This window comes from Physeter macrocephalus, chromosome 2 (assembly GCF_002837175.3).
Source record: "Physeter macrocephalus isolate SW-GA chromosome 2, ASM283717v5, whole genome shotgun sequence".
Classification (NCBI taxonomy): Eukaryota; Metazoa; Chordata; class Mammalia; order Artiodactyla; family Physeteridae; genus Physeter; species Physeter macrocephalus.
The window spans coordinates 103,739,840-103,752,485 of record NC_041215.1 but is presented as its reverse complement, the minus strand read 5'-3'; the positions used below and the strand labels follow the sequence as shown (position 1 = coordinate 103,752,485).

Genomic DNA, 12,646 nt, shown 5'->3' with positions numbered 1-12,646 from the left:
CGTAAACAACTCTAGAATCGAAAGTCTTCTCCGGTGCTCTGTTACATTTAGTTTAAAAAATTTGCTGGGCCTTGTTTAGGACTATTACCAGACCCCAGTTAGAAAGCACATGGGCTCTTAAAGCTAGCTCTCAGTTAGTGAAGCTGGCAAAGCAAGCCAGCCAGCTACCAGAGTCAGCACTGGTTCATGACTCAAGTAACTCAGTTAGGGCAAATTGCTGTCTCCTCCTCTTCCTTAATCTTAGGACCCCTAGTTTTATTCAGGACAATAAATTGTACCCAGCTAAAAGACTATGTTTATATTTCCCACCACGACCAAAGTTGTATGTGGCTATATGACTAACTCCTAGCCAATGAAATTAAGTGGAAGTGTTTTGTGTAAACTCTTGGAAAGCATCTTAAAAGACAGCTGATGTATACACTTAGCTCATTCTTTCCTTTCTCCCATTCTGTTGCCTGGAATATGGATATGATGGTTGGAGCTCTACCAGCCATTTTGTGCTATGAGGACAGGGTCATACTCTAAAGAACGCAGTGGTGACTAGAAAGAGCCTGGATCCCAAAGGCCTTTGTGGAGTTGGCATACCAGCCCAAAGAATCCTATCTCTGGACTTCTGTTGTATGTAAGAGAAATCAACTGCTTCTATATTACTTAAATCATGATTTTAAAGTTTTTGTTTTAATGCAGTCAGAACTAATCCTAAATGGTACACCAATATTTGTATAATGTACCCGTATTGCGAGATTGAATGACCAAGATTAAGTACTCTCATAAAGTCTTATTTTGTCTAAGTTTCTTAAAATTATCATTTTGAAACAATAAACAATTTATAGTAAGATTGACACTATATAAAGTCTTAGCTGACCAATTTTGATTTAATCTAAGGGGTATTTTAATGCACCTTGGCAGATCTCATCAAATGAAGAGAATGGAATTCAGGTGTTCTATGGCCTTTTTCATTTAAAACTGGTTTAAGACATCTGCAATCATTGGTGTATACAGGACTAGAGAGAGACTAGAGAGATCTTCAGGGTCCTATAGCAGTGTATCAATAATTCTCAGTTTATGTCACCAAAAGATCCCAGAAGTCCCTCTATCTCTTGAGCCTCCTGATCTCCCGGATGCAATTGTGTGCACTGACTGGCTCTACAGTAGCCATCCCTGGGGTTAAAACAAGAGAAAGAGTTCTTTGAAGCTTGTGGTAATCATTATTGCTGCTCACCAAATGCTTCTCAGACTCTGCCTTCCAGCCACATGATAGAATTGTACTTCCTGGATCTCTGTGCTTGAGTAGGGCCATGTTCTGGCCAGTGAATTGTATTACCTCCAAGTCTGGCATGTATAGCTCATGTGAGACCCTTCAGAGTTGTATTTTTCATTTGCCATAGTATCAGGTAGTGGCTGCCCATCACCTGTGTCCAGGAGGGCAGGTGACGCCACCACTGAGCAGTGTCCCCAAGTGTCTCTTATTGGACATGTAGTTTGAACAAGAAATATACCGTTTTTTGCTTCAATCCATTGAGATTTGGAGATTGTTACTGCAGCATAATCGATATTATCCTGACTGATGCATTACACCATCCAGAAAAAACCTTCCAAGGATGGCAGTAATCACAGAGGAACTGGATGATATAATCTATGGTTCCAGCAATCAGAGAAGACATGAGGGTAAAAGTTCCCTCTGATTTGACTCATACATTTAACCCTTTTAACATCTGCAAATTCTGTTCAAAAAACTTTTTTGTTGAGAAGTTACCTATAACATATCTATGTACAAAAATCTGTCAGTAAGCAAAGCAATCCTCCTGTTTCTCAGTGACTTCAGACCCTATCAAACTTACTGCCGATCCCGCATTTACATTCCATACACAACTGGCTCCACCGTGTGGTGTTCAGAATAAATAACATTTATTATAGGACTATAAAAGCAAGGTCATGTAGCCAGTAATACCATATACGCCTTGAGGGGGGACTGTACATGATAAAAGAAATTACATCCAGCTTGCTAGGGCATTAAATCAAAAGCAAGAGGGAAAATGTTTCTGTCACGTGAGCCAGGAAACGCAACAGTAGTGAGGCTCGCTCATTTATTTGTTTATTCAGCTAATATTTACTGAGCTCTACTATGCACCATATATTATTCTGGGCCCTGGGGATATAGCAGTGGACAAGACAGACAAAGCTCCTGCCTTAGTTGGAAAGACAGACAATGGAACAAATCAACAAAGTAATATTTACTACAATGTTGGATGTGACAAGTGCTATAAACCCAATTAGATCCGGGTTAGGGCATAGAGAGAGATGGGGAGGGGTTCTTTTAAATAAGGTTGACAGAAATAAAGGCAAACAATCCATATTTAGCTCTCCCAAAGTTCATTTAGATAAATGACCCAAAATATCAAATACATATAAATATGAACATTCTCTTGCAGACATAAAAGTTTAAAATGCTTCAAGATGCCCAAATCTTGGTTTCTAAACATGATCCTGCCTCAGACTCTTCAGGCTGGTATAACAAAAATACCATAGGCTGGATGGCTTATACAACAAACATTTATTTCTCACAGTTCTGGAGACTGCAAAGTCTAAGATCAAGGTGCCAGCAGATTCACTGGCTGGCGAGAGCCGCTTTCTGGTTTGTAGGGGGCCACCTTCTCACTATATCCTCACATGCAGAAGGAGGGAGCTCTCTGGGCTCTCTTTTATGAGGGCATTAATCCCACTCATGAGAGCTCCACCTTCATGACTTAATTCCTTCCAAAGGCCTCACCTCCTAATAACATCCAACTGAGGATTTCAACATATGAGTTTGGGAGGGACACAAATATTCAGTCTATAGAGATTTCCCTGAAAAATCATGACTCCTTGGAGAAAGCACTGATTTTTCAAATCTGAGGCAGGAAGTGGACAAGAAGATCCTGGGACATGTTGTTGTGCCAGAAAACACAGAAGCATTCAGACAGGGTCGTGATAGTCTTTAACTTGAAACAGCAGATTATAGGGGATCCCACTGGCAAACTGGGGGCGATTTAAGCACCAAGAAGAATAACTAGTGTAATTGATATTACATTGAATGATTAAAATTCATGAGTTTGTAGTGATTTTTTTAAAGGGAAGGGGGCTCTGTTTTATAGAATGCCAGCAAAAGGTATTATAGAATTAGAGAATCATTTTGCTAATTATAATGGAATACTGATTCATGTAAGGATTATCTTGTATATTAATTTCCTGTTGCTGACGTAACAAATTACTACAAACTCAGTGGCTTAAAACAACACAGATTTATCATTTTATAGTTCTGGAAGTCAGAAGTCTAAAATGAGTCAGCATAGCTGTGTCCCTTTTGCAGACTCTAGGGGAAAATCTGTTTCCACCTTTTCTAGTTTCTAGATGCTGTCTACACTCCTTGATTCTCACATCACTGCAGCCTCTGCTCCATTACAGCATCTCCTTCTCTCTGACTCTGACCCTTCTGCTTCCCTTTTATAAGGACCACTGGGATAACACTGGGTTCACCCAGATAATCCAGGATACTCTCCCCATCATGAGATCCTCAATCATATCTACAAAGTGCCATTTTGCCATGTAAGATAAAACATTCAGAGTCCAGAGCTAAGGTTGTAGACATCTCTGGGAGCCGTTATTCAGCCTACCACAAATGGTATGTATGTGTGTGCATATATGTACATATACGTATATACATGTATATGTATATATAATGTGTTTTATATATTATGAAGTACACAAATCACTTATAAGATATTCTTGAATCTAATTAAGCCTTTAGCCCTAACTTCCAGGTTATAGAAATGACACCATAATAAAATAATCAAACACATTCAGGATATGGGACATGCTATATGTCTACTATCCTAGACTCCTCAAAATTGAAATGTCATAAAAAGGATGGAGGATATCCTAAAAATTTTAAAAAGACTTAAGAGATAATAACAAAATACAATGTGTGAACCTTGCTTGAATCTCAGTTCAAAAAGATATTTTTAAGACAATTGGTAGAATTTTAAATTTGGTTTTAAATATTAGATGATATGGAATTATTGCTAATGTTCTGATGTTTATATAAGATAATGTCCTTATTTTGGGGGAATGCATGTTGAAATATTTAGTAGTAAAGTATACGACATCTGAAACTTACTTTCAAATGGTTTAGATAAAAACCGTGTGTGTGTGTGTGTGTGTGTGTGTAAAGAGAGAAAAGGAAAAAGAAAGAGATAGCAAAATGTTGATGTTTGATGACTCTAAGGGAAGAGTATATAGTTGTTTATCATAAACTCTTAGAGAAAGCATAGGAGGTAATCTCCTTGACACTGGTCTCGGCAAAGATTTTTTTGGATTTGACACCAAAGCAAAGGCAACGAAAGCAAAAATTAAGTAAGTGGGACTACACAAACTAAAAAGCTTCTGCACAGTAAAGGAAACCATCAACAAAATGAAAATGCAACCTGTGGAATGGGAGAAAATATTTGCAAACCACATATCTGATAGGGGTTCATATTCAAAATATACAAAGAGCTCATACAACTCAACAGCAAAAACAAAACAAACAAACTCAAATAACCCAATTAAAAAATGGGCAAAGGATCTGAATAGACATTTTTCCAGAAAAGATACACAAATGGCCGACAGGTACTAGAAAAGGTGCTCAACATCACTAACCATCAGGTAAACACAAGTAAAAATAAAAACCTAATACCTGTAAGGATGTTTATTATCAAAAAGTCAAAAGATTAACAAACACTGGTAAGGATGTGGAGAAGAGAGAACACTTGTGCACTGTTGGTGGGACTATAGGTACAACCAACATGGAATACAGTATAGAGGTTCCTCAAGAAATTAAAAATGGAACTAACATATGATGGAACAATCCACTCTGCATATATATATCCAAAGAAAATGAAAATGAAATCATGATCTCAAAATGATATCTGAACTCCCATGTTCATTGCAGCATTATTCACAATAGTCAAGGTATGGAAACAAACTATTGACAGATGAATGAATAAAGATATGGAATATTTGTGTGTGTTTGTGCGTGTGTGTGTGTGTGTGTGGTAAATTATATAATGGAATATTATTCAGCCTTAAAAAAGAAGGAAATCCTGTCATGTGCTACAACCTGAATGAACCTGGGGGACGTTATGCTAAGTGAAATAAGCCAAAGAAAGACAAATATTGCATGGTATCACTGATATGTGGAACCTCACCCCCTCACTGCAAAAATAAAAAAGACAAAAAAAAAAACCGTTGAACTCACTGGGAGCAATTGGATTGTAAGATCTGTAAGGATAAAAGCTAGTGAGGTCAAGACAAATACCTTAGGACCCCTACCATAGAACCTTAAATGGTCAAAATCTTTGGTGAAACGACCCATCACAGTAGGGATAAAACAGCTATATTCAATAACACGGATAGGAAAATTTTTCTGGGGTAGAAGATATGCCAATTTACTTCATCTGTATCTAACGTAATTTGGGGGGAAAATTTAAACATCCGTTAGAGACCAAAAGTGACCCAGTGCGTCCAGCCTTTCAACCATCTCTAAGAAGGAGCCAGACGCACAAGTAAAGCCATGTTGGATCAGCTTGGCCTTCACATAAATATCCCCAAGTGACCTCAGTCAACACCACATAGAGCAGACAAACTTTCAAGTCAAACCCTGCCCAAATTTATGAGTAAAATAAGTGATTGTTATTTTTAAGCTACCAAATTTTGGGTTTGTTAAATGGTAATAAATAACTTTCAACATTACCGCAGTCAACTTTGATAGTGTCCTTGCTTCCCAGCCCAAGAATATGTCTCAGGCTACTCTTGCTTGTTTTCTGCATAGACCTGGAGACCTGCCATTCTCCTTTTATTGAGAAATCATATACAAAGAGCATTATTTGGGTATCAGGTACTTTTTTTTAAGAAACAAAACATTACAGTCACATTCCACTCCCATCCTCCCCAGGTAGTCGCCACTAAAATGAGTTTAGTGTCACATTAATCTCTTGCATTTTAAAAAAGTTTTACATTTATGTATATTTTCACAAATAAATCACAGTGTATTTCACTGATTCTAAATCACACATTCACCATCCATTTTAAAATCACTGGATATGCATCTTACAACAGATGGCAAGTGATAGTTTAACTGGTTGCATTTTTTTTCATTTTAGCAATATGTGCCTTACTGATCTATTATCTGTTTCATCTAAGATTAGATGAAACATAGATTAGCTCTTTTATACTTTATAAAAAATTTAATCATTTGAGCTTATTTTCCTGCAAATTACTTTTCTTGTTAAATATTTTAGCAAACTTTGTTTAGGTATAATTTGCATTAAAAATATATAATAATGTAGGGGCAGGACAGGAATAAAGACACAGACATAGAGAATGGACTTGAGGACACGAGGAGGGGGAAGGGTAAGCTGGCATGAAGTGAGAGAGTGGCATGAACATATATACACTACCAAATGTAAAACAGATAGTGGGAAGCAGCCGCATAGCACAGGGAGATCAGCTTGGTGCTGTGTGACCACCTAGAGGGGTGGGATAGGGAGGGTGGGAGGGAGACGCAACAGGGAGGAGATATGGGGATATGTGTATATGCATAGCTGATTCACTTTGTTGAAAAAAACAGTATATATATATAATTTACATATAACAAAATGTACCCATTTTAAGTCCACAGTTTGATGAGTCATGATAGCTGTACAAAGCTGTTTTAACTTTTCATTATTAAGCTATGAGCATTATTTATATATTCTGGATACAGGTCCTTTGTCAGATATATGTATTACAAAGTTTCTCCCAATCTGTGACCTGGCTTTTCATTTTCTCGCTGCTGTCTTTCAAAGAGCAGAAATATTAATTTTAATAAATTCCAATTTATAAATTTTTCTTTCACGATTCACTGTCTCCTAAGAAATCTTTCTCTATCCCAAGACAGCAATATCTATGTTTCCTTCTAGAATTTCTAGAGTATTAGCTTTTGTTAAGTCTATGATCCATTTTGCAATCTAAATTTTGCACTAAAATTGTGTATGGTGTGAGGCGAGAGATGAGGTTATTTCCTATTTGAATATATAGTTACCCATTTGTTAAAAAGACTTTTTTTTTCTCATTGAATAACTATGGCACCTTTGTCAAAAATCAGTTGTCCAATATGCATGGGTCCTTTTACTCTATTCTGTCCACTAGCCCCTAACATTTCTTATAAAACAGGTTTTCTGTCAACAAATTCTCTCATATTTTCCTTGTCTGAAAAAGTCTTTTCTCACCTTTTCTGAAGGATATTTTTGCTGAATATAGAATTCTAGGTCAACAGGTTTATTTCTTTCAGTACTTTAAAGATGTCATGCCAAGGCCTCTAACCTGCATAGTTTGAGAAAAGAAATATAGTCAGAATCTCTGTATGGAATGTGTTTTTTTTTTTTCTCTAGCTGCTTTTCTAATTTTCTCTAGTTTTCAACAATTTGATTATGATGTACCTTAGTGAGGTTTTCTTTATGCGCTTCCCTGCTTGTTGAATTTCTTGGATCGGTGGGTTTATAGTTTTCATCAATTAGGAAAACCTTCAGACATTATTTCTTACATTGTTTTTGTCTCCCTTATCCCAACTTCTAGGAGTCCAAATACAAGTATGTTAGAAGACTTCATATTACTTCATAGGGGAGTAAGTTACTGTTCTATTTCTTTTTTCTCTTTGTGCTTTAGTAAGCCTCACTGATTTTTAGTCCTGTAGTGACCCATCTGCCATAATTCCATCTGTTCTTTCTCATCCAGCTAGTGACCAATCAAATAGCAGCAGTGATATTTAAAAATAAATCTTACACATACTTGAATTATTGGTATAAGTGTATTAACCACAAATAAAATAGTTAAGGACTATTAATTTAAAAATGTGTAATTTTTTCAATATTTTCTTTATTGTCTATAAAATGAGTTTGTGTATATATACATATACATGTAACATTAGAAATGATACTGAATATGATGCCAATGATGGGCTGCTGTAATTTTTTTACTTTGACTTCTTCTACAGAAAGTGATGACAATCTGTGGAAAATGCTTTATTGTATCATGCCAATTTACTACAAGGAGTATTTCAAAATAATACAAAAGTAATCCACAGACTTGATTAAGTGAAGATCAACTGATCTGAAAATTTTTTCTTCCTTAGTTCTTCACAGTAATTGCTAAAAGTCCAATAAGCTGATTTTTCCAAGATCTATTATTCTAATAACTTTGGGTGTTCAATCCGTGCAATGGTCCAGTCAGGCTTTACTCCTTGTGTAAACTCCCTCTGAAATCTAGGGAAAAAATTATAAATAATGTGAATCTTATATCAGTCCAAATACTTCCTGGATAACTACATAATTTGCAAGTATATATTAGAGGCAGTTGTTAGCAAAAAGCTAACAGTTAATGGTAAATAAAAATCAAAAGTTTAATCTACCAATTTGATCACAAAATATATCCCCACAAAATCAGAAGTGCATTCTCAACTAAAATGAGTATTTTTAATGGACTGATCTACATACACTCCAACATCTGCCAGTCCTTGAGAGGAACTTCAATGTTATTCTATTGTTAAGTACTAGCCATAATATATGCCTAATATGAGGAGAAAAAAATTGGAATATGGTGATAAAAACAGCACTTTCATGGAAGTTGGTTTATGTGATTAGACTTACTCATAGCTTGCACTAAGACCAGTCTTGAAAATAGCAGTGTTTATGAACTGCCCGTGGTCTTAGTAGGGAATATCAGAAGAACCAAAGGTTAGTGTTGATTACAGTGTTCTAAATGACAACTTAAAAAAGAGACAATTCGGTAGATTTAAATTAAGTATTTAAATATACAGAATATTTTGGGTAATTACAAATAAAGCAAAATTCAAAACAGAAAAAGAAAAGGAAAAAAGCACATCTCTTTCAAGAAAAGTGAAAAAAATGAAGATATAATTCCCTTTACCATAGCAAAACAGGATACATTTTCTTTCCTAGGTCGTTTTTGGGATTTGTTCATTATTTTAAAGCAAATTTGTATAACTCTGGTGACATAACAGTATTCTCTTTTAAATAGATATTAAACTATGACATAACAGTATTCTCTTTTAAATAGATATTAAACTATGTCTCCACTGACTCGCTTGACTTGTTCACTGTTCCAAATTTTATTAGTACAATAATACACTAGAGTGTCTCTTTTAAATAGTTTGTTAACCTCCTGTTAGACAGTACCTCCTTAAGGGCAGGACCCCTTCAATTCTGTATCTGAACCCCTACCAGAGTACTTGGTAAATAGGAGATGGTCAATAAATGTCTAGTGAGTGGATGGTCCATGTGCCAATTATGGCAGATTTTATTTTCCAAAGATGGTCATAACTACATCTTGCATCCCACATGCTCTTCTGCAATATGACCTTGCTGCTGCCCCATGAAGAGGTGGAGTCTCTCCATGCCCTTTCACCGTGCAGATCCTGTGACTGCTTGGACCAGCAAACCATGGTGGAAATGATGTTGTTCCAATACTGGGCATAGCCCTTTACTGGTCTAGCATCTTCTGTCTTCTGCCTCTTGGAAGCCAACCACCATGTAAACATGTGACTAGCTTAACACTACCACAAGCCCAAGCCACAAAGAGAGGCCTTGGAGAATGAGACGTCATGTGGAGAAGCCAAGGAGCACCATGGTGCCGCCCACATGAGTGAAGAAGCCATTGTGGAAATGAACCCCTAGCTCCGGCCACCCCACTTGATGCCAGAGGGAGTAGAGAACACTCCACAGCTGAGCCTTTCCAAAATTCCTGAGCAGTAGAATAGCAGGCAAAATGAATGGCTGTTTGATGCCACCAAGTTTTGGAGTGGTTTGTAACGTAGCAATAGACAGCTGAAATACAGTTTAATTAAATTCAGCAATATTACCTCTTCCTAATTTTTGAACACTCCTGTTTCGTGGCCAGTGTGTCTATCTGACTTTCTCTCTTCATAAATAACTTGTCAAATTTCAATCTTTTTCTCCCTAAAGCTCCCTTTAGTTTTCATACCTTCACACTACCTTCTATTTTCTAGAGAAAGGAAACAACGAAATGTGATTAGACTTACTCATAGCTCGCACTAAGAAGTTGTTTAGTTTCCACGTTCTGATCCCCCAACTTAACCTGGAACACACTGGCTCCACTTATAGTTTCACTGGGGATGTTGGCACTGGTTAGATACCAAAAGCACATCAGGATGTTAACAAACTTCCTTCCTTAGAGAAAAAACATACAAACATACAAATACAAATCACAATAATCTATCATCCTTATATCCTTAATGAAATCAGCAATTGGCAGTAATTATACAGCTGTTACACACCAAATTTGGGGCTCATTCTAGTCTAACTTAAGGTACCTGTATTGACACGATTTTATTTTTAGAAAATTCTCCTGGGGTTTATGACACCTTTCTCTCTGGATCACACTAGTAAGAGCTACTATTTACTGAGCAGGTACTTTTTACCAAGTGTACTACATGGATTACTTTCAATTTGTGGCATTTTCTAAAATTATGATAACAGATATCTATTGTCAAACCAAAAATGAGGGGGGGGGAAACACTTTTTTGCTGCTATGTCATTAACTTAACCCCAACTGCCAGAAAGAAGCCTTCTATTCTACCCCTAATTCACTTTACTATGCCCAGTGATTATGACAACGTCCTGTGCAAAAATCAGGTAGTAACCATGGTGCTAAGATGAAATTTGAAATATTAGGAAGAAGAAAATATTTATCATTAAAAGTACCTTTACAAATGTTTCAAATTAATATGTGTGTGAAAATTTTTTCCCTATTAACAGTCCTCGGTCAGAACTGCCTTAGCAAGTGTGTAAGCAAAGACTAGATTTCCTGTGTGCCTAGCACATAATACACTGCAAATATCTGTAGAAGGAGTAAGTAAGTCAGTAAGTTTTCAGGAACGCTATTGGGAAAATAGGACAAGGAGAAGAACAAGATAAATGCTAAAGTTCCTTTCAACTATTTTCATAGTCTCCAAATAAATCCAATTTGGGAGTTCTGAGTTAATGTTACTTTCAAAACAGTCTTTAGCTAATATTATTTACTTTTTCTTTTACTCTTTACTCCTACTTAACATACAGCTAGACACTTAAAATACTCAATTGTTTTCCTTTCAGTTAGGAAATCTGAAACACAAATATTTTCATTTTAAGATATGGGAGCAGCTTGTCTTAGACAATTTTCATTAACTTAAGTTACAATGTTCTCTTCTGTGAATTAAATAACATTGGGGAAAAGTTCTAGATAGAAAGGCATAAGAAACTATTACCATATCCCAAGTCTTCCAGAGCTGGGGCTTTAAAGAATGAATATATTATTTTCTCTGCAGTTCTATAAATATCCACTTGTACCAACACAATGTCACTATTCCATGATTATTCACTAGTTTAGCTTATCTGGACAACAGTGGGTCATTTAAAGTTGACTATGCTCCAGCATTACCTTGCTCATCGTAGTAAATGGAGATGTCTCCTGTTGATGTATATACAATTTCATCTATGTCAGCAGCAAGGGCATTTTTATGGTTGTCAGGGAGTGAAGTAACCTTTTCTTTCAATACACGTAGTGTCTAAGTACAGAAAAAGCAAACCATAGTTCACTTGTTGAATTTTCAAAAGCTTTTCAAAAAGTGGAGTGAATTCTTCATGGAATGAATTTTGTAAAAATATTTTTAAATTTACTGCCATATTTGTTCATTTTCAAAAGCAAGGCTGAGGGGCTTCCCTGGTGGCGCAGTGGCTAAGAATCTGCCTGCCACTGCAGAGGACACGGGTTCGAGCCCTGGTCCGGGAAGATCCCACATACCACGGAGCAACTAAGCCCATGCGCCATAACTATTGAGCCTGCGCTCTAGAGCCAGAGAGCCACAACTACTGAGCCCGCGTGCCACAACTACCGAAGCCCGTGCGCCTAGAGCCCACGCTCCACAACAAAAGAAGCCCGCAACGAGAAGCCCGCACACCACAACGAAGAGAAGCCTCTGCTCGCCACAACTAGAGCCCGTGTGCAGCAACAAAGACCCAATGCAGCCAAAATAAATAAATAAGATAAATAAATTTTTTAAAAAAAGCAAGGCTGAAAGGGATCTGATTATTCAATTAGATAATTCCTAATAGAACTGTTCTTATATAGAATTCAGTTCTTATACAGAATTCTAGATAAGAACTGAAAGACATCATATTAACTTACTTATGCCTTAAGTAGCAAGTCATTCTATACTTTTATATGACCCCAAGTACCCAAAAGTCAAGATACAGGGACTCTACTTTGGCTGATGGCATGCATACTATTTTATTTTATTTTTTATTTAAGGGTGATTTATTTTCCTTAAGGGTGGCAGTGGGAATAGTCATAGATTTCTAATACAAACCAAATACAAAAATCAAACAGCCATAAGAACAATGAAAATCTAAATATGAAAAGCTAATCTTTTAGAAGAAAAAGAAGGAGACTTTTTTTTTTGGTCAATGGTAATGGATATGTAAGGATATTGACAACAACATTGGAATAGCAGAGGAATTGAAAATGCTATACATTGATCAATGGGAAACTAGCTAAATTAATTATATTGCATATA

The 12,646-nt window shown here is 36.4% G+C and overlaps 1 protein-coding gene across 1 annotated transcript in view; it reads right to left on the bottom strand.

Annotated features, from left to right (window-relative positions):
• Positions 1 to 8,013: 8,013 nt before the first annotated feature.
• Positions 8,014 to 12,646, bottom strand: part of MAIP1 (matrix AAA peptidase interacting protein 1) — a 9,115-nt gene continuing 4,482 nt past the window's right edge. Inside the window, exons 3-5 of the mRNA XM_007126113.4 lie at positions 11,512 to 11,638; positions 10,115 to 10,262; positions 8,014 to 8,318 (exon numbers count right to left, since the gene is read on the bottom strand). Of these exons, the coding sequence (XP_007126175.1) occupies positions 8,240 to 8,318; positions 10,115 to 10,262; positions 11,512 to 11,638 (354 nt within the window). The 3' untranslated portion in view covers positions 8,014 to 8,239. The remainder of the gene's footprint in view (positions 8,319 to 10,114; positions 10,263 to 11,511; positions 11,639 to 12,646) is intronic.